At 40.4% G+C, this 22,602-nt stretch overlaps 1 protein-coding gene across 5 annotated transcripts in view; it reads right to left on the bottom strand.

The window, feature by feature from the left end:
* Window positions 1-22,602, bottom strand: part of LOC139448242 (apicoplast pyruvate carrier 1-like) — a 43,680-nt gene that overhangs the window by 4,994 nt on the left and 16,084 nt on the right. For all 5 annotated transcript variants that reach the window (XM_071229768.1, XM_071229767.1, XM_071229764.1 and 2 more), the window contains 6 exons: window positions 7,476-7,602; window positions 7,038-7,177; window positions 3,543-3,663; window positions 2,053-2,180; window positions 1,554-1,668; window positions 334-456 (listed from right to left, as the gene is read on the bottom strand). In XM_071229768.1, the coding sequence (XP_071085869.1) occupies window positions 334-456; window positions 1,554-1,668; window positions 2,053-2,180; window positions 3,543-3,663; window positions 7,038-7,177; window positions 7,476-7,602 (754 nt within the window). The remainder of the gene's footprint in view (window positions 1-333; window positions 457-1,553; window positions 1,669-2,052; window positions 2,181-3,542; window positions 3,664-7,037; window positions 7,178-7,475; window positions 7,603-22,602) is intronic.

Consider the following 22,602-nt stretch of genomic DNA (forward strand, 5'->3'; position numbering starts at 1 on the left):
ATTTTCGCACATAATATTCATCAATAGGAGGACGAGTCTTCTTGCAGGTTACGGAAATGGGCGACTGGTGACGCATGGTTTTGGAATATGTCCAAAAGCGAGTCAGAAATGGCGGCCATTTTGAAATGCAGGATGGACCCACAAATGTTCATGGCAACACTGGCAACGTCCCCTTTCTTCGATGAAAGACTTTAATGGCTTTTTACGTCGACCCCAAAATAAAGTTTTCTTACAATAACTCATATAAAAGATGTCAAACAGCTTGACTAGCTGTTTCAAGTATAATGCACAGTCGATGTTTTGACGAAGCACATTCACCTATGCCAATCTGACCTTAAATGAAAACCGGTCTGCGATGAAACCCCAGAACATCCTTCCTGAGAAGTTAAAGACAGATGCGAAGGCCCCAGACACTGCCAGGAACACGTCATTAGTGATGAATGTCTGCCCGTAATCCTGGAAAGTAGACAGCCAGGGTCAGACATAATAGGATAAAATACTTAGGGAATAACCAACAAGCTACGCAGAACTGCTGATTACCAGGTATTGGAACACTAACGGACCTCCATATTTCCGAGTTTCGAAAAACGTGTAATTAGGCTTGGTACGATGTACTTGTACATTCTTCATGCCTCGTGGTACCCTTGATTGAACTACATAAGTGGAAGCAATACAACATGAGCATTGGAAAGATAGGTAGGCAGATATACAAATTTACAAGGCCTAATTGGTGTCCGCGTCTTGTGTGCGTTGCAATCATTAAATCAAGCCACTGGTTCAGAGTTGCAAGGTATGTCTTTGAACTCGACTGATTTACCCAGGTAAACCAGAAATGAAAGCGAATCTATCTCATCGTGGCAAAACACTTTCCACAAAACTGTGTGACAAGAAGGATTTCAAGTTTCCAAAAGTTAACTTTTCCTTTACGTTCACCAATATTCCAGCAGCTTCACTCCTTGGTGTCAACATTTCGCAGCTTTTTAGATACAATCGGGCATTCTCTATAAACGACGATTTCAAATAGCGCCATGCGACTCTTGCTCAAACGTTATTTGAGATGGTCCGAGTGAAGCTTTCAAAACGTTTTATTATTGATGAACATTTCCAAATGTGACGCATCAGTAACAAAAATCGTATCCGATGCAATTCCTATTTTAACTTGTGTAATATGTTCCGGTCTTTATTCAAATGAACAATTGTCTTGCCCTTGCATGTGTTTGTAGGGTGGGATAACAGAAGGTATCATACTCTATTTGATATTGATTCATAAACACACGCTCACGATACAATCGGAATCGTACCCTGGACACTATAAGTATGGAACCGTGCCCGTGTATTTGATAAGGGAACGACAATGTAATATTACGTTTGAGACCCTGGGATTTAGTTTTGTTTTGTCAGCGCTTCAAGTCATGCATATGAGAAAGAAAAAGCCAAGCAATTCATTTTGACCACACCACATTAATTCCCAGAACATTCCAGTGAGCGATAACATTTCTCACGTGAACGTATAAAATATTTTTGCGTTTGTTTTTCAAAAGTCCCCAGCCCACCTTATAGAGTGATGACAGGAAGACCACGCCCTGCCCGTTGAGCAGGAAACACATCCACAGAGTGTAGAACGCCCGGGTCTTCAGGACCTGCAGGGGGCTCAGACTCACCACCACACTGGCAATAAACAAGGTTGAATACGTTTATTTTGTCTGTTGGTTGTTTAATGCCGCATTCAGCAATATTCTGTAAATAATCAAGTCTGGACCAGACAATCCAGTGATCGACACCATGATCATCAATTTACGCAAATGGGATGCGATGACATGCATCCACCAAGTTAGCGAGCCTGACCAACCGATCACGTTAGCGGCCTATGGTTTGCTGAAGACCTTTTCTACCACGGAACTTCACGGGTCCAATGTTAGATTCGACCATTAAGCACATTATCTTAATAGGACAATAAAGCGTGTCTGTACGTAGGAACAATTTACAGTCATATATAATGATAACCTGACACATATCTTGATAACTTAATTCAGATAGTGTCAGTGTGCCTACCTTATTGTTTCTTTGGGATTCACAGGCGAGACATTTCTATCATTACTATCACTGTTGACTGTGATGTTGGTCATGACGATGTTGTTGCTGCTGTCCAGCTCGGATTCAGAAACATTGTTAACAGATGTCTGCAACACGAATATGAGGAGATAGTTTATGAATGATGATAAAAATACAGAAATGAACAATGGGGTAAAGAATATCCGTGAATTAGTTGGGCTGAGCACGCGTCCAATAGTATGTCAGTAATATGACGGCCTTGGTGACTGATCACCCGTGCCCACTGAAGAATAGACCAGTAGCAAACAGTGTTACATCGTCACAGGTGTCGCACTATGGGTATATACATTTGTATGCTAGCTTCGCGAACCCAGCTGTACAAGTTGGAGGGAAATAAGAGGCAGGTGTAAGTTTATTTTGCCCCCTCACTGCGGAGGACACGGGATGCAGGTGGGGGCGTGTGTAACATAGTGAAGAAGACCCGGGTCCGCTTCTTCGTATCACGGAATGTCGTAAAGCCCATTTTCACACTGCTACGTACAGCGTACAACATAACAATATTTTAACAGTTGTCACTTGGCTATATTTATTGCTTCGATGTGTTCAAACAAAGGAGGGGGCGGTCGGGTAGCCTAGTGGTTAAAGCGTTTGCTCGTCACGCCGAAGATCCGGGTTTGATTCCCGACATAGGTACAATGGGATATTGCTGGAATACTGCTAAATGCAGCGTAAAACCAAAACTCACTCACTCACTCAAACAAAGGAAGATTAGAGTTTGCTTGAGGATGATAATGATGGTGTACGTGATGACGATAATGATTACTTGTAGTGATGGTGATGACGATAATGATTACTTTTAGTGATGGTGATGACGATAATGAATACTTGTAGTGATGGTGATGACGATAATGATTACTTGTAGTGATGGTGATGACGATAATGATTACTTGTAGTGATGGTGATGACGATAATGATTACTTGTAGTGATGGTGATGACGATAATTATTACTTGTAGTGATGGTGATGACGATAATGATTATCTGTAGTGATTGTGATGGCAATAATGATTATTTGTAGTGATGGTGATGACGATAATGATTATCTGTAGTGATTGTGATGGCAATAATGATTATTTGTAGTGATGTTGATGACGATAATGATTACTTGTAGTGATTGTGATGGCGATAATGATTATTTGTAGTGATGGTGATGACGATAATGATTACTTGTAGTGATTTTGATGGCAATAATGATTATTTGTAGTGATGGTGATGACGATAATGATTATCTGTAGTGATTGTGATGGCAATAATGATTATTTGTAGTGATGGTGATGACGATAATGATTACTTGTAGTGATTTTGATGGCGATAATGATTACTTGTAGTGATTGTGATGGCAATAGTGATGACAATGGTTTAATCGTGACGGTGGAATTCGGGGGATATAATGCTTTGATGAGGATGGGGATGGTGTACCCCATGACTTACCTCCTGTGTCGGGGGGTCAGATAGGAGGAGGACGCCCACCAGCTGCATGGCGGCGTATATCCCCCCTGTCAGCACGAACACCCAGGGTACCCTCTGTAGCAGCTCCGGTTGACTGAAGTATCTGCAGACAGGATAAGACACGGTGAACATTGGTCTCCGCAACCAATTCTTGTCGTAAGACGCAACAACGCTTGTTGCAAGAGACGACTAACGGGATCGGGTGGTCAGACTTGCTAACTTGGTTGATGCGTATCATCCTATCCCAATTGCGAAGATCGATGCTCATGATATAAATCACATGATTGTATAGAACAGACTCGATTATTTAGCTGAGATGAGCTTCAACAACAAACAAACATGATGAGACACACTAGAGCGGGGTTAATGAACCTCCTGCTAAAATGAACTCATCCCAACACGTCTAAATCGATTGATCATCACGCGGTATTGGAGTACAGCCTGTCAGCACAGTGGAATGTTTACCCTTTTCGGGCACATTTCACATGATTTACACCAATATGTCACATATGTCCTCTCAATCCAAACCAGAAAACTTTAAGCTTTCACGGCATCAATCGATTTGTCCAGTCCAAAATGATCCATCTAATAACGCAAAATGCTCATGACCCTGTTTGCCTGGTTTCTGGGTATCGTCCATTCACACATATTTTAATACCTAAACACCATCGACAATAGCCAGTGTATTGAGCTCTAATCAAGCTATTCGCATTCGATGGTTATTTACAAGACATGTGGCCAGCCTGACACCAATCCTGCATGAGTTGCACATTCTTAAGTGAAAAAAATGTCTTCCTTAGTGCATCCGCCACAACAATTTCTTGAGCTGTATTGTTTTGTGCTGTATTGTTTGGTGCTGTATTGTTTTGTACTGTATTGTTTTGTGCTGTATTTAAGTTACCGAAGCTACACGCCTTCTTGCACCAAGCTCTCCTTTTGGCCCTTTCAGTTTCATCAGGTAGGGTTATGGTCACTGATAGCGGAAAACTTGTTCCCTTCTAGGTCCATGGATAATTTGTCAAGTGCCCATACAATTGCTGAATAGTTCCTTTTCCCAGGAGTCAATGCTCTTGACACATACACAATAATTCACCCCTTCTGTCCCCAACCTGTAGTTTCTGGCATCTGTTTCTACTACATATTTCTCCTAGAAATCTGGATGGACTAGAACTAGAGCAGTGGTCAGTCTCTCCGGCAGTATTGTGAAGGCCGTTCACTTTGTTCGGTCCATATGAATAGAATATTCTTCTTAGTCAGGTGATTCAGTGGTCTTGCAAAATCGGCAAAATCCTTTACACATCGGCAATAATATGATGCCAGCTCTATTAATCTTCTGACCTCAGTCGCATTCTCCGGCTGAGGAAATTGTTTATTGATATTTGGTTAGGTCTGGCCGTACCTCTGTTTTTGCAAACACACATTTTTGTGCATTCAACTTCAGTCACATCAATGTGTCATCAATTCCTGGGATCGAAAAAATGTCTCCAACCGTCTTGTCATTTAATCATGTAAAATCGATACAATATCTTGTGGGTGAGTTTTTCTAATCCAAACAATATTACTTGCCCAAAGACTGTTGCGTGGCCTGACGAGATCTTTGTCTAGATTTTCGTGAACAAACTGTTCAATAACCATGAGGCTGTCATGAGGTACCCGACCTGGTCTCTGAGCCACTGGCGTAGCGTCTGCAGTGGGGATTGGATGTTCAATTACATCAGTTCGTCTATAGTTTACTATGGACTGAGAATACATTTGACCTCTTTCTAATTATATACATGCTGTATATCTGCCGATATATCTGATTTTTTAGACAACAATTGACATTTTATCAACTGTATCTGCCATTTCATGTGATATCTCGGCTGCTCTACCAGGAATGCTTGCTATCACAGCACGATCTAAAACATTGTTGGAAATGTTCTTATGACAGTTCCAGCAGTGACGAAAGTTGTTATGAGGATTTGTCATGTGTAACAGTTACATCGCTTTGCCTCTCGTTTGAGAACTTGAAATATATTTCCAGATTTGATTGTTTTATGTTCAAATTTCCAACTGACCTTTGAAATTCCTGAAACAATCCCAAGCAAAGTGACCCTACCAGCAACGGGAATAACACTGACTGTTTTGGACTCTTTCCCGCTGTTGTAAGAGTTCATTATTGCCCAAACTGTTTCCGACAATGGTTGCTGAGCCAGTGTGAGTTCCTTCAAGTTAGCAACACCATCCTTCCTTTCTATCATATATATCCATTATCTTGTCCAGATACCATCCCAACAGCCTGAGAATATGTTTCCAAAAATATTTGATTTGCTCTTTTGACTACTTTGTCTAAAACAGCTTCTTCCCTTACTTACGATGCTAGTTTGTTTGTGACGTTCCCATTTAATGACTTCCGAGCCTGGGCTAGTACGACTGAACATTGGTTACCATGTTTCTTCTGCAAATCGTCCTGCGAATAGGGTCTCACCGTGTCTCTGCATTCTTTTTGCTGAATCCAATCGAAATTTGTGCACAGTTTGTGCCTCCCCGAACCTTCTTATCACTGTTTGACGTCATCTTTCCTTCGTGGATTTCCGCCATGAGGATCGGGTAGACTGTAAAAGACTTCCCCAGCGTAGCAAATTTCCTGTTTTCCGTTTTCTCTTTGACGATGCAAAAGGCCTCTAACTGCTTCAAATGACTTCTTATTCCGCTATTATCTCCACTGTCCCATTGTTTCTTCCTGTTCTTAACCGCTGGCACCAGTGACAGATAGTAACAAAGCTCGTACCACACGACTTGTCTATACAAGGTGAGATGAAGTGGAATGGGGTTTAGCTTCGATCTCCGTTACATCCCCACAACCTTACCAGATGTCCTAGCACCATCTTCCAAACATTCGATCACGTACCATTACTTTCCAGTTAATTTGCAACACTAGAATCTCCCCAAACGCACTGACAGTGTTTAAGTAGAGTTATCTCCCTTTGACCGTAAGCGCATTTCGCTGAACGTACAATCACTCCAAACCCTTCTTTCAGTTAAACATTTTTGTAATCAATGAGGACTGTATCGACACAAGTAGATAATACATTCACACCTTTTAAAAACAATATGTTTCTGTCCTAGTCTTGAGGCTATTTTATTATCCAAAACTGGCCTCCACAGGAGATATTGCTCGGGTGAGATCAATCGGCCTCCAAAGAGATATCGCTGCATTGAATTTACATCAAAATACGGACCATTGTGATGTCATCGTACCATGACGTCACTATCAAATGACATCACTAATCTGTATTTTTTTAAGCCAAGACGCTGATACTTTACAAAAAGTAAAAAAGTGGGAAGAATGGTGTGGGATGTCAAATAGAATCTTACGGTCGGCATGACTCGTATTGATATATTTAGTATAAACAGGCACTAAGGGGAAATTATCCATATGTTTTATATTTTGTCACATAAATGTTAACAATTACTATTGGTGGCTGTACAACTCACTGTTCTCCATTGACCTTCAAATCCGGTGACAGATTGTCTGGGTTGATGAAGGCTGTTTGGACCAGGTTAAAGATGAAGGCTCCTCCCCCGAACCCCGCCACCACCAGACCTCCGGCCAAACCCTTCCGTTCTGGCAGCCACTGGCAATCATTCAGTTACACACTATTAGTGAGTGAGTGTTTTGACTATAACATGGAGAGTTTGATTCTTAAAGGTTTACAACAATGATGACACCCATGAGCATGGGGCAGACAAACCTAGAAACATTGGACCAAATTTGGCATCGAAAGATCATAGGTTTTAACACGATTTTTGGACGCAGCTCTTGTCAATATGGCACAAGTGTCCTCCACACAATACCATTGTGTGACCATTTTGTCACAGTTAACAGGCGATTTCAAGTTCAATCTTTCAGTAATTAATAAACATCGATTTCACCTTCATGGCGCATCCCATGGGTAGTGGGTAGGCGACCCCGCACCCAAGTCCGTTCATGACTCCGTACGTAAAGATGACGCCGATGTAGGAATGCTGCACCGTAAAGTACGTCAGTATGACGCCAGCACTGAAACCAAACATTGAAAACCAGAGATAGTAATGTAAACGTTTGCGTGAGAGGTGGTAGCTTAACGACAGAGAGAGAAGTGTAAACCTTTGTGTGTCAGGTGGTGGCTTAACGACAGAGGTAGTAGTGTAAACCTTTGTGTGACAGGCGGGTAGCTAAACGACGAAGATAGTGTAAAGCTTTGTGTGCCAGGTGGTAGCTTAACGACGGAGATAGTGTAAAGCTTTGTGTGTCTGGTGGTAGCTTAACGACAGAGAGAGTAGTGTAAACCTTTGTCTGTCAGGTGGTAGCTTAACGACAGAGAGAAGTGCAAAGCTTTGTGTGTCAGGTGGTAGCTAAACGACGAAGACAATGTAAAGCTTTGTGTGCCAGGTGGTAGCTAAACGACGAAGATAGTGTAAAGCTTTGTGTGCCAGGTGGTAGCTAAACGACGGAGATAGTGTAAAGCTTTGTGTGTCAGGTGGTAGCTTAACGACGAAGATAGTGTAAACCTTTGTGTGTCAGGTGGTAGCTTAACGACAGAGAGAGTAGTGTAAACCTTTGTCTGTCAGGTGGTAGCTTAACGACAGAGAGAAGTGCAAAGCTTTGTGTGTCAGGTGGTAGCCTAACGACAGAAAAAGTAGTGTAAACCTTTGTGTGTCTGGTGGCAGCTTAACGACAGAGAGAGAAGTGTATAGCTTTGTGTGTCAGGTGGTAGCTTAACGACAAAGATAGTGAAAACCTTTGTGTGCCAGGTGGTAGCTAAACGACGTAGATAGTGTAAAGCTTTGTGTGTCAGGTGGTAGCTTAACGACACACAGAGCGAGTAGTGTAAACCTTTGTGTGTCAGGTGGTAGCTTAACGACAGAGAGAGTAGTGTAAACCTTTGTCTGTCAGGTGGTAGCTTAACAACAGAGAGAAGTGTAAAGCTTTGTGTGTCATGTGGTAGCTTAACGACAGAGAGAGAAGTGTAAAGCTTTGTGTGTCAGGTGGTAGCTAAACGACAAAGATAGTGTAAAGCTTTGTGCGCCAGGTGGTAGCTAAACGACGGAGATAGTGTAAAGCTTTGTGTGTCAGGTGGTAGCTTAACGACAGAGATAGTAGTTTAAACCTTTGTGTGTCAGGTGGTAGCTTAACGACAGTGAGATTAGTATAAACCTTTGTGTGTCAGGTGGTAGCTTAACGACAGAGATAGTAGTGTAAACCTTTATGTGTCTGGTGGTAGCTTAACGACAGAGGTAGTAGTGTAAACCCTTGTGTGTCAGGTGGTAGCTTAACGACAGAGAGAGTAGTATAAACCTTTGTGTGTCAGGTGGTAGCTTAACGACAGAGATATTGTAATCCTTTGTGTGTCAGGTGGTAGCTTAACGACAGAGAGAGTAGTGTAAACCTTTGTCTGTCAGGTGGTAGCTTAACGACAGAGGTAGTAGTGTAAACCTTTGTGTGTCTGGTGGTAGCTGAACGACAGAGGTAGTAGTGTAAACCTTTGTGTGTCAGGTGGTAGCTTAACGACAGAGGTAGTAGTGTAAACCTTTGTGTGTCAGGTGGTAGGTTAACGACAGAGGTAGTAGTGTAAACCTTTGTGTGTCTGGTGGTAGCATAACGACAGTGAGAAGTGGAAATCTTTGTGTGTCAGGTGGTAGCTTAACGACAGAGATAGTAGTATAAACCTTTGCGTGTCAGGTGGAAGCTTAACGGCAGAAAGAATAGTATAAACCTTTGGGTATCAGGTGGTAGCTTAACGGCAGAGAGAGTAGTGTAAACCTTTGGGTGTCAGGTGGTAGCATAACGACAGAGATAGTAGTATAAACCTTTGTGTGTCAGGTGGAAGCTTAACGACAGAGAGAGTAGTGTAAACCTTTGTGTGTCAGGTGGTAGCTTAACGGCAGAGAGAGTAGTGTAAACTTTTGGGTGTCAGGTGGTAGCTTAACGACAGAGATGGTAGTATAAACCTTTGTCTGTCAGGTGGTAGCTTAACGACAGAGATAGTAGTATAAACCTTTGTGTGTCAGGTGGAAGCTTAACGACAGAGGTAGTAGTGTAAACCTTTGTGTGTCAGGTGGTAGCATAACGACAGAGAGAGTAACATAACCTTTGGGTGTTAGGTGGTAGTTTAACGGCAGAGAGAGTAGTGTAAACCTTTGTGTGTCAGGTGGTAGCTTAACGGCAGAGAGAGTAGTGTAAACCTTTGGGTGTCAGGTGGTAGCTTAACGACAGAAAGAGTAGTGTAAACCTTTGTGTGTCAGGTGGTAGCTCAACGACAGAGATATTGCAAACCTTTGGGTGTCAGGTGGTATCTTAACGACAGAGATAGTAGTGTAAACCTTTGTGTGTCAGGTGGTAGCTTAACGACAGAGATAGTAGTATAAACCTTTTTGTGTCAGGTGGAAGCTTAACGACATAGAGAGAAGTGTATAGCTTTGTGTGTCAGGTGGTAGCTTAACGACAAAGATAGTGAAAACCTTTGTGTGCCAGGTGGTAGCTAAACGACGTAGATAGTGTAAAGCTTTGTGTGTCAGGTGGTAGCTTAACGACACACAGAGCGAGTAGTGTAAACCTTTGTGTGTCAGGTGGTAGCTTAACGACAGAGAGAGTAGTGTAAACCTTTGTCTGTCAGGTGGTAGCTTAACGACAGAGAGAAGTGCAAAGCTTTGTGTGTCAGGTGGTAGTCTAACGACAGAAAAAGTAGTGTAAACCTTTGTGTGTCAGGTGGCAGCTTAACGACAGAGAGAGAAGTGTAAAGCTTTGTGTGTCATGTGGTAGCTTAACGACAGAGAGAGAAGTGTAAAGCTTTGTGTGTCAGGTGGTAGCTAAACGACAAAGATAGTGTAAAGCTTTGTGCGCCAGGTGGTAGCTAAACGACGGAGATAGTGTAAAGCTTTGTGTGTCAGGTGGTAGCTTAACGACAGAGATAGTAGTTTAAACCTTTGTGTGTCAGGTGGTAGCTTAACGACAGTGAGATTAGTATAAACCTTTGTGTGTCAGGTGGTAGCTTAACGACAGAGATAGTAGTGTAAACCTTTATGTGTCTGGTGGTAGCTTAACGACAGAGGTAGTAGTGTAAACCCTTGTGTGTCAGGTGGTAGCTTAACGACAGAGAGAGTAGTATAAACCTTTGTGTGTCAGGTGGTAGCTTAACGACAGAGATATTGTAATCCTTTGTGTGTCAGGTGGTAGCTTAACGACAGAGAGAGTAGTGTAAACCTTTGTCTGTCAGGTGGTAGCTTAACGACAGAGGTAGTAGTGTAAACCTTTGTGTGTCTGGTGGTAGCTGAACGACAGAGGTAGTAGTGTAAACCTTTGTGTGTCAGGTGGTAGCTTAACGACAGAGGTAGTAGTGTAAACCTTTGTGTGTCAGGTGGTAGGTTAACGACAGAGGTAGTAGTGTAAACCTTTGTGTGTCTGGTGGTAGCATAACGACAGTGAGAAGTGGAAATCTTTGTGTGTCAGGTGGTAGCTTAACGACAGAGATAGTAGTATAAACCTTTGCGTGTCAGGTGGAAGCTTAACGGCAGAAAGAATAGTATAAACCTTTGGGTGTCAGGTGGTAGCTTAACGATAGAGAGAGTACCATAAACCTTTGTGTGTCAGGTGGTAGCTTAACGACAGAGATATTGTAAACCTTTGTGTGTCAGGTGGTAGCTTAACGACGAAGATAGTAGTATAAATCTTTGTCTGTCAGGTGGTAGCTTAACGACAGAGATAGTAGTATAAACTTTTGTGTGTCAGGTGGTAGCTTAACGACAGAGAGAGTAGTGTAAACCTTTGGGTGTCAGGTGGTAGCTTAACGGCAGAGAGAGTAGTGTAAACCTTTGGGTGTCAGGTGGTAGCTTAACGACAGAGATAGTAGTATAAACCTTTGTGTGTCAGGTGGAAGCTTAACGACAGAGGTAGTAGTGTAAACCTTTGTGTGTCAGGTGGTAGCTTAACGACAGAGATAGTAGTATAAACCTTTGTGTGTCAGGTGGAAGCTTAACGACAGAGAGAGTAGTGTAAACCTTTGTGTGTCAGGTGGTAGCTTAACGGCAGAGAGAGTAGTGTAAACCTTTGGGTGTCAGGTGGTAGGTTAACGACAGAGGTAGTAGTGTAAACCTTTGTGTGTCAGGTGGTAGCATAACGACAGTGAGAAGTGGAAAGCTTTGTGTGTCTGGTGGTAGCTTAACGACAGAGATAGTAGTATAAACCTTTGCGTGTCAGGTGGAAGCTTAACGGCAGAAAGAATAGTATAAACCTTTGGGTATCAGGTGGTAGCTTAACGGCAGAGAGAGTAGTGTAAACCTTTGGGTGTCAGGTGGTAGCATAACGACAGAGATAGTAGTATAAACCTTTGTGTGTCAGGTGGAAGCTTAACGACAGAGGTAGTAGTGTAAACCTTTGTGTGTCAGGTGGTAGCTTAACGACAGAGAGAGTAGTGTAAACTTTTGGGTGTCAGGTGGTAGCTTAACGACAGAGATGGTAGTATAAACCTTTGTCTGTCAGGTGGTAGCTTAACGACAGAGATAGTAGTATAAACCTTTGTGTGTCAGGTGGAAGCTTAACGACAGAGGTAGTAGTGTAAACCTTTGTGTGTCAGGTGGTAGCATAACGACAGAGAGAGTAACATAACCTTTGGGTGTTAGGTGGTAGTTTAACGGCAGAGAGAGTAGTGTAAACCTTTGTGTGTCAGGTGGTAGCTTAACGGCAGAGAGAGTAGTGTAAACCTTTGGGTGTCAGGTGGTAGCTTAACGACAGAAAGAGTAGTGTAAACCTTTGTGTGTCAGGTGGTAGCTCAACGACAGAGATATTGCAAACCTTTGGGTGTCAGGTGGTATCTTAACGACAGAGATAGTAGTGTAAACCTTTGTGTGTCAGGTGGTAGCTTAACGACAGAGATAGTAGTATAAACCTTTTTGTGTCAGGTGGAAGCTTAACGACAGAGGTACACTACTGCCTAGAAGTTCATTCCCCTTACACGCATGGGCAACGCGTTACGCAACCAGTGTGCATCGGGTTGGTCACGCGTGTGATACCCGTGTGCAACGCGTTGCACACGGGTGTGCACCCCGTCCGCCACTCGTGTGCAACGCGTGACACACTCATTAGAGGGGGAACAAACTTTTGACCAAAGGAGGACCCGTCTTAAGCTGAACCTGGAGGTGGTAACAAGGAGAGAAAATTTTGTTATCCTGACGAAAAATGATAATGCACATGTATTTCCTAATGTCTCCTTTCTTTATGTGATTTTGTGGGAATAACATGAATACTGTTGTGATCAAATAGATGTGTTTTGTTTTATACGACCATTGCTTCTAAATCCGATGGTGTTAAGAGAATACATGGTCCTGGAACATGTTATTGCAATTGAAATGCTTTTATTGTGATTTGACATTAACCGTCTGTAGTACGACTTTCAGTGATAATATGTATGAGGTTTGGCGGCGCATTGTTTTTATTGGACCCTAATTACTTTATGATGACTTGGACTCTTTATCACAGCTCCATAGCCGTGAGGCTGGAAAAGAGCAGCATGTAATTAATGAGGGTGGGTTATATCATTGAGGATACACTTGAGGGAGAGAATACTAATTACCGTACTACAGGAAGAGACCTGTAGACGTAAGCGCGGGGTTGTGTTTTAGCTGGCCGTTCGATAATGGCCGCCAGGAGAAGTGAGCTTTGACTGCGTCATCTGAAATAAATAATAAGATACAGCAGTGTTATTTTCACGGTCTGTTGAATAAACTCCCAGTGCAACGGTCAATGTATCTTCTACTTGATCCTTGATACATCATTTTGGCATTCACAATATATAGTATTTCAACGTACAAAAGAGCACTGATCTAAAGCAATTCCGCGGGAGTAGTTGTTACCTGTGCATTACTGTATTTTCTCAGTGAGTACCCGGATGATATAGCAGAAATCTAGACTTGTTCGCGACCTGTGCTCGCCATTCGTAAGCACATTTTTATTGAAAGTAGAAGGACATATGGTCACACTGATCAACAAAAATGAAATACAGTTTTTGAAATGTAGGTATATTTGTGGGGAGCATCGGTAATGGTGATGCAGTTTTGATAAGTCACTTGCTTGGTAATTGTGCGATCTTCGTGTACACTATTTTGACTTGCAACACAAAGTAAATATTTCATCTGCACATTGCTTATTTTACCGTGTGTATATGTTTACATTCAAAATGTAAACAGATTTCACTAAGGAAATGTATTAAACGCCTAAATATTCAGTTTATTTTACAAATTAACTGAAAAATATGTCCATCTTTATTAATATGATAACGAATTCCAAATATTTGTTTATGTTTAATATCATCACCAAGTACAGTTCTGTATTGTTTGGCTTCTTTTCTTAGCATAATTAATATATTGTGATGTGTTTAAAGCTCTTTTGGTCGTCTTTATCATTTTTAGTCAGTCGGTTAAATAAATGAATGGATTATTCAGTCAATTTTTAAAATGACTGAAATATTTAGATATTTAATAAATTGCCTGAGTGAATCATATTTTACACATTGACTGTAACATATACACGCTTACAAAAGAAAATACTTGTGAAAACAACGTCTATCGTGCATCGAAAAACTTCCCAACCAAACGGAAAGGAACAAGAATGATTCTGTTCAAAGCTGCAGCGAATGAATGAAAACAAAATGCAAATATCATTACTACAACCTACCAAAGTTATAATGTATCCGGGAATATCAACATAAAGGAACAATATCCATTGCGTCTGCAGCCGTACAAAAATACTTATTCGATGTCAAATGTCTATATGAGAATCAAATACTTTAATAATAATTATTTGGAAACAATATTTGGAATATATATGAAATATATTAAAATATTTAAATATATCGTTTTTAAACGTTATTTAAATGTATCGAATATTATAACCCGTGTCTGTTTCTTAACTGATCACTTAGTTTGTTTCAATTGTTTCACATAGGTGCCAAGTTAGCTGAGAAAGCCCACGTGACAACTATTTTTATAATGTCCACGGTTCTTAAAAACATACATTGAGTTAGATAACAATGAACAACCAGTCAGTGTATTATCGGTTACCCTTTGAACAAAGTATGTTGTTTTTACATCTGTACTTCACGCCATGATATGAGTGTATTCCCTAGGTTTAGTAACCCTACCTTCACATGTAAACACTTACTTTTGACATATCCACTGTGCAAGATAACAGTAATTAATCAATCAACGTATTTCCTGTTGATCCTTTGATGTCTGGGAATGATCAGTTGATTTACAAAAAAAGTAAATCAACTGATCATACATCTCTTGCTGGGCTGCCACGTGCATAATTCACATTCCACCTCACTTCAAACCTGGATTTAGATTAAATAATTACCCCAGGTACAAGAAAGACCAAATTTGAACCTTTATCCGGTAATCTGAGTGGTGCTACAACTGAGTATACATAATATAAATTCATTAACTGAGCAGCATGTGAATTACGACAAATACAGAAGTGTAGGGTTATACCAGAAAATGTGGATGACAACAAGGGAGTAGTAATTGTATCATAATTGTATCACGCAATCCGAAATCCGCAAATGCTTTCACTCAGGGATACTTTTTTTATTATCAAACTGTAACAATCAGGGGTATTTCCAAATAACGACATCCGATGAGCTTTCGCCGTTATTTGTCTGTTTGTTTAGGCTGAAGAAATTAATTACCATGCGCCCTTTGTTGAAATCTTCAAAGGTCGTATTACCTGAAGAATCAACCTTCATTTGCGAAATATCTACTGCTCTTAAAATCAATATTTCTCCCAATACTAAAATTCAGAAATTTCTAAGCAAGGATTACCAGTTGAAACTGGTCGATGGCTGAACATTCCCAGGGAAGACAGCCAGTGTGCACTCTGTGATTCTATCGCTGTGGGAGATGAATTGCATTATTCATTCCGATGTGAAGCTTTACACCAACGGCGATATGAACTCTTAAATAAGCAATATCTTAAGTTTCCAAACATTTAAGAAAATTATGACCACTAACAGTGTAAGAAATCTAAAAGGCCTATCTAAATTCCTTAACAATGTGTACAATACAATTGGTAAATTGTATTAGTATCCACGTATCCTATTTTTATTATTTTTGTTAAATTGTACATAATAAAAATTGTAGATAATTGTATGTCATGTTATTCTTAGAATAAATGAGTTTGAGTTTGAGTTCGACACCCGAGAAGAAGCCAGAGATTAGTGCTCCTTTTTGAATAGTTTACAATCATGTGTTTTAGGGTTAGCTGTGTTGGCTTAAACGTATTTTTATTTCAAAAGAAATCTGGATCGGCAAACAAGCAAAACTTGCTTATGTAATACCTCTCCAGGTAACAACTTAACAACAGCTGGATATATATATATAAGAGAGTGATGAACATAAACATACAAAATGCACAAATGAAATACACGAAGCCAGTACACTGAAGCAAGTGGTGTCTGTGAAATAAGGTAATGCAGTTTTCCTTTACTACATGCATAAAATTAAGCTACTCAAACCTTTTGCTTTTGACAATGATGTCATGAACTGATTTAAGAAGAGTCATGTTTGTAGAACTGCTTAACTACTGCCATGTAATATCATGTTTAGACCATACCCTTGTGTGTAGAAATACACGCTGTTTCTGATATTATCGTATTTTTTAACAGTTATATAGAAAAAGTGAATTGCATCTTCAAGGTGATATCCACAAGTGCAGTCTGGTATGTCTGATACATGTCGTCTAAACTTATCAGCGTTTAAGTCACTGCAGCCGAGCCTAAGGCGACAGTGGACAATTTGGCATGATCTATGAAAATATTTGAAGTCAAAATTATTAATAATTGCATCAGAACGATTAATTAAGGATTTAATTTCTTTTAATGAGCGAGCATTAGTTACTTCATCGGATAGAGGGTTCCGCAGGTTGATCATATCCAGAAGAAATGATAATAAGCATAGGTCTGCGTTCTACATTTGATTGTTTGAATGTTGAATCTTTTTCTAAGGTTATATTTGCTGTTATCAGAGAATTGAATATACACTTTTCAAATATTTTGGCTAAGCAACTTGTCAGTGCTACAGGTCTATGATTTGGGCATTCATGTTCATCGCTGACACTGACACCGCATCAGCCCGGCAGTGGACTTGACACAGTTATTTGCGCACTGATTATATAACTCCTACAGACAGGGTGGGGTGGTTGTTCAAAGCGAAACGGACGACCCCGTCTGTTATCTAATAAATGCTGTGCGGCGCCTTTGATCTTGCCTCCAACCATACACCTTATAGTAGTAAACGACGATCAGGATGGCCTGGAAATAAACACAATTCTGTCTGCCCAGTGTATCCACAATTAACTAGAATGCTTCATATCTACAAATATATATATAGAAAATTGCATCAGTGTGGTTTATCATGTACAATGCTTTCTTACGCTTGGTGAGGCAGACTGAAATTGAACATTAGGATAACGTCAGCAGGGATAAAAGAGGTCATACCAAAGAACTTTATTTACTAGTGGAAAAATCAGACATTCCGATCAACCACTACAAGTCCCGGCCGGATCTCAAGGTTGACCAGATCAACACCCCAAAGGAATATCTCTACGCCAAACAAGGAGTCCCTTTCGTCATGGTGCACAAGAAGGGGGGACAGGACATCGAGTAAGACATCACAAACTACACAGACTTGTACCACTTCTTCCAGAGTAGTGGCGTACCGACCGTTTGCACTTCTTTATTTAATCATTACGCTTTTTTACCCTAATAGTATAAGTGCTTCCCCGTGTGCGAGATAGGCTAAAGTCGGAAAGCGCACGTTAAATCTCCGAGGTACCTATCTACCAGAACTTTATTTGCTGTTCTGGTCATACATAAATATATGTAAGTTACGTACATGGGGAGGCTAGATTATTTACAGCTTACAGCAATATAGTGCAAATATTATGTTCAATAAAAGAAAACGTTGATAAATCTATAACACACTTTTTGTACTTTTAAACAAACTGTGGACTTTAAAGACATTTTCGCTTATTGTAATAACATCTAGCTAACCAATCATGTCTATCTATGAAATCTACAAGCATAGTTGCTGTCAAACCTAAAAAACATATACAGGGAGGTAAGTTTTTACTTGCCAAGCACCTTAAGGTGAGTTTACTTTTAAACTGTCAAAAGCTATTGTCCCTTCAATACTAGTATAAGTCTGGAAGCTGTCTCTCGGACTGTTATGAGTTATGATGTATTTTATGATATAACTGGGGAATGTTCAAATTAGTTACTGTCATTTAATCCAACGTTCTAACTGTCAACTGTCTCAACAGGATCATAGGTTTGGTTATATATCTCCTCCCTGTCTCTATGTCTTAAGTTGGTAATCGGTAACTGCGGTCCAAATGCATCAACTTATTCATCTATTGTTGCAAACTTGACTGATTTAAACATATCTTATTGATCATGAACTACTCATTCAGTCAAGCACCTGTATCAGAAATGTAAAACCAGCCATGTTTCATGTAGTCCCAATATCACTGAAAAATGCCGATGTAACGTGACATATAAATTTACTCACAGACAATATATTTTTCGTGAGAGTGAAGCACAATTTTATTTAAGTTTTATTAACAATTTCATAAACTATAATAATATTAATATTAAAATTCATCATCACTTGCCAAGTTTATGAAAATGTCCCCATTTGGGAGATGTCACATATAAACAAGGATTCGAACTAAATTTGATCGTCTTTAACACTGAGGTTTATCCCCACTTTGCCAGCAAACTGCAGAAGATTAACAGTGAGTGAGTGAGCATCGTTTCTATGTTTATACAAGAAAAGATGTCATGCCAAAAACGCTCACAGTAGTTAGTGAGTAAACTCACGACCTGTCATGACCTGGTTGAGTGACTTCCTCCAATCAACATGAAAGGATTACCCACAGAAAGAAAGGATTAAAGTCACCCATAAATCTTCTCCTAACGTAGTACTCCAACTTCTAAATGCCTCTCAAAGAAGGATTAAAATCCTAAAGATATCCTATCTACGTGGTATAGGTACTCACAACCTCTAATAATAAACTGTTACGTTTGGTATCCCCAGCAATACTCACCATGGTCATTGGGCAAATGTAAAAATCACAAACCCTAACGAGATTCTGTCAACATGGTCACACCCGGGGATTGTGAAGATCTCAAATTCTATCAACTGTCAGACAGCATGGCTGTTCATATTCATTTACAACATCCTCTTATAATTAGTATAAAAGTGTCCCACACAAAACCTTCTTTTATTTATTCTTTCAAAATACAACACAGAAAGTGGGGTGTGGGGAAATGGGACATATTCCTACGTGAAATAATGAGACATTAGTAGTGGTGACGGCTATATCATAATTGTACTGTCTAAAGCATAAATTTGGCGAACGAAAAACGTTATATTTGCAATCAAATGGAATGACTCGTGTGGGCAAATGAATATGTTCGCAATCCACAAACAATCATTTTATTAATGGCGAACATTTACCAACCCGCGACAATCGTGTCAACACGGGGGTTCCCCTAGCAATAAACTCGCATCTAAATTCACTACTGTTCTACTGTCGGCTAGCCACAATGGCTAGACTGGACCCTAGTGGAATGGTTCATGCCATAAAAGTCTAGCAACCGAACACTAATTAAGATGGGCCGACCTTGTATTTACGGTCTGGTGAGCACAGCTCAATGGCCGCTCATTAACTCAAATTTCACATCTCACTGTTTTGTTTTATCTCACTATTCATTTGATAAATTTGTCAACTTCAACTGGAACCCGGTCCCGTGTTACACGCGTGGCACACGCGTGTGCAACGGGTTGCACACGCGACGCACACCCGTTGCACACCCGTGTCCAACGGGTGCTCACCCCGTGTGCAACCCGTTGAGCACCCGTGTCACATGCGTGTTAGGGGAATGAACTTTTAGGCAGTAGTGTAGTAGTATAAACCTTCGTGTGTCAGGTGGTAGCTTAACGACAGAGAGAATAGTACAAACCTTTCTGTGTCAGGTGGTAGCTTAACGACAGACACAGCAAAAAAAATGCAGTTTCCGGTATCCGGATACCACCGGACACTTACCCAAAACGCGTCCGGGTATCCGGTGGCAGATACCAAGCCGGATACCAGATCCGTGGTATCCGGCATGGACACCTCACCTGAAAGTATGCCACCTGGAATCCGGGTATCCGGCACCGGATACCTCACCGGATACCTCAATCTGGGTGTCCAAGGATCCGGCACCGGATACCTCATTCTGAGTTTCCAAAAACATGTCACAATTTGGGGGTGCATTTTGTTCAATTAAGTGTGAAACACCTAAATATATATTGGAAACTAACCATGAAAATTGAACATTGCTGAAGGAATCCGGCAGGTATCCGGATGCAATTTTTCGAGATGTCTTAATCCTGGTAAATGATGTTAGCCTGGGCATATCAGATAGCTGTAGTAACATTCTGTGTCATTTTAGTTGTAAATATCCCCTTAAAGTTGAGATCTATGGGCATGTACTTTTGGAGAAGACAATTTTTTCAATCTTCTTAGATGTTAAGCTGTTTAATGAACAAACATCCAATACATGTATGATGATATCCTTAAATTTCATGTTCAGACTTCCAGATTGTTCTGAGTGAAAGTATAAACTCATGGACTGTGTGCTCACTTGGGCCTTTGGTCCTAGTGAGATGATAATATGATTATTTGTAAAGGTACAAGTACTTGTTACGAGCATACCAGCTACATTTAAGTTTGAAACACAATATGCCTCACTCTGAGGGTGACATGTACCAGATTTCATCACACTACAGAGAGCTGTTCCTCAGTTACTGTGAACATTTTTACTGAAAGACATTGAAAGCTAATTTGACCTTCAATATCAGTTGCGACTATTTCAAAAACAATTGTAAATTGCTTCATTCAGTATAACATTGACAAACATATGACAATGATATACAACTATATGTATAAGAGTTATTTAGACTTCTGCAGGAAAAGGCACATTAGAGAACAAGAGTCATCAGAAAGATGACATAAACCCCCGGCAGCTGTCTGTAAAGTAACCACTAGTAAATGTGCAATTCTGTATGTAATGAGTCAACAGTTTAAAGTTCTTTAAGAAGCATACATTGTTTATCCACAAAAGATCCACCATGGTCGCATCCATATGAATGCCAAGTTTCGATCAAATACATTGAATGGTTTTCGAATTCTGCCCCAGAAACGAACCTCATCCCCAATTGAGTCTATGTCCAACTTCATTCCATAAAAATTTAAAAAAATGAAAATTAGAAAAATCCCAAAATATCAAAAGGCAACACTTCAGTATGTGCCTGATAGCTTTGCCAAGTTTCGATCAAATACACTGAATGGTTTTTGAATTCTGCCCCGGAAACGAACCCCATCCCCAATTGAGTCTATGTCCAACGTCATTCCATAAAAAAAAAAATTAATTTTTTTTTAGAAAAATCCCAAAATATCAAAAGGCACCACTTCAGTATGTGCCTGATAGATTTGCCAAGTTTCGATCAAATACACTGAATGGTTTGGGAATCCTTCCCCTGGAAAAAGGAAATGATTACGGATGGACGGACGGACAGACAGACTGGCTGATCGCTATATCACCCCGTATTATATGTCGGGGGGGGATAAAAAGTAAGTGTATGACCAGTTGCCAACTTCTATCCCTGCCCTAAGGAAGAGTTTTGCCATTAACAATTTTTTTGTCTGGCTATGACATTGACCTTTGACATAGCAGATCAATGTGTTATTCCAAAGATGTCCAAGCAATGCATGGTTTCATCCGATAACTGTGGCTATCAAACTGAGGCAAAATATTGGAAAATCCCCATTTACACACCTGGCTAAAGAAACATAAAAAACAAACAAATTATCAATTTCTTTTATTTATATGCCTATATCACACACTGAACATTGTTCACATGATGGTTCCTGATGCAGTGTGCAATTTCCTCCTATTCTTCAATACTCATAACAGAGTGGGATAACTGTTTGCTTGAAAGCATAAGCAGACCATGCTCACCAGTTCAGAGTTACTTGCCCTCAAATATCCTTTCCCTTCTATATTGCCATGGAAAAACAGGAACCAGGATGAGGGGAGGCCAGATCGGCTCTATCCCTGTTGCATTCTGTTAGTAGAATTGTGAACATTCTATTTGGTGTTTGGGTCCACATTTATAGAGAAGTAGTCGCAAACATCATTCCTTTCAAGTGATTACCACATGGCACCTAGACAATAATTTCTTCAACGTCCTTGAAGGGTCCCACTCCGACTTGGCATTGGTTGGTCTTCTCACATTAGCCAGACCAGCCTTTGTGAGTGTGTCCCAGTGTCAATTGGGATATAACTTCGTGGTAGGCCCCCATTGAAATAACAGGATTCTCCTCATCACTGTCTGCCTATCACTTCTGATATCTGGAAGGGTCCTTCCAGACTGTCAACCAGTCATCCGGGTATCTCAAGCTGGACTTCAGTTTCTGCAAAATTATGTATAAAGATTGTAGCAATAGAAAAGAATTGTTGCAACATGTACTTACAGATAAAAGGCAGCAAATTCACTTAATTTATCATCTTTGAGTTTTGTTATATACCAAACATTTGAGATATATATTGTTCCATGCTGATGAGTTGAAACAATCATTAACTGACATCTCATAAAAATGCTTGCCATACAAGCCAAAGTAATAGATGAGGTAGCAAGTGGGCTCATTGATCGCTCGTAATCGTACCCAATAACGTGGGATGTTGTCCATAACAGTCATCATCGGTGCGTCTGGATCGAGCTCATAACATTAATCACTGGTTTGCCTAGTTGAGATTTGAGATTTGATTATTTATAATCCTTGTCATTTAGCTGAACTATTGTTGGATGTGGTGTTAAATGAGTGCAATGGGAAGAAAGCCTGAAGTGATGCAGGTCTTACATGTTTACCACTTTGATGAAACCCACAAGCAAGTGTATGATGCTACCCTCGATTCAAACC

Source organism: Haliotis cracherodii, unplaced genomic scaffold (genome assembly GCF_022045235.1).
Source record: "Haliotis cracherodii isolate W230 unplaced genomic scaffold, xgHalCrac1.p SCAF_7, whole genome shotgun sequence".
Classification (NCBI taxonomy): domain Eukaryota; kingdom Metazoa; phylum Mollusca; class Gastropoda; order Lepetellida; family Haliotidae; genus Haliotis; species Haliotis cracherodii.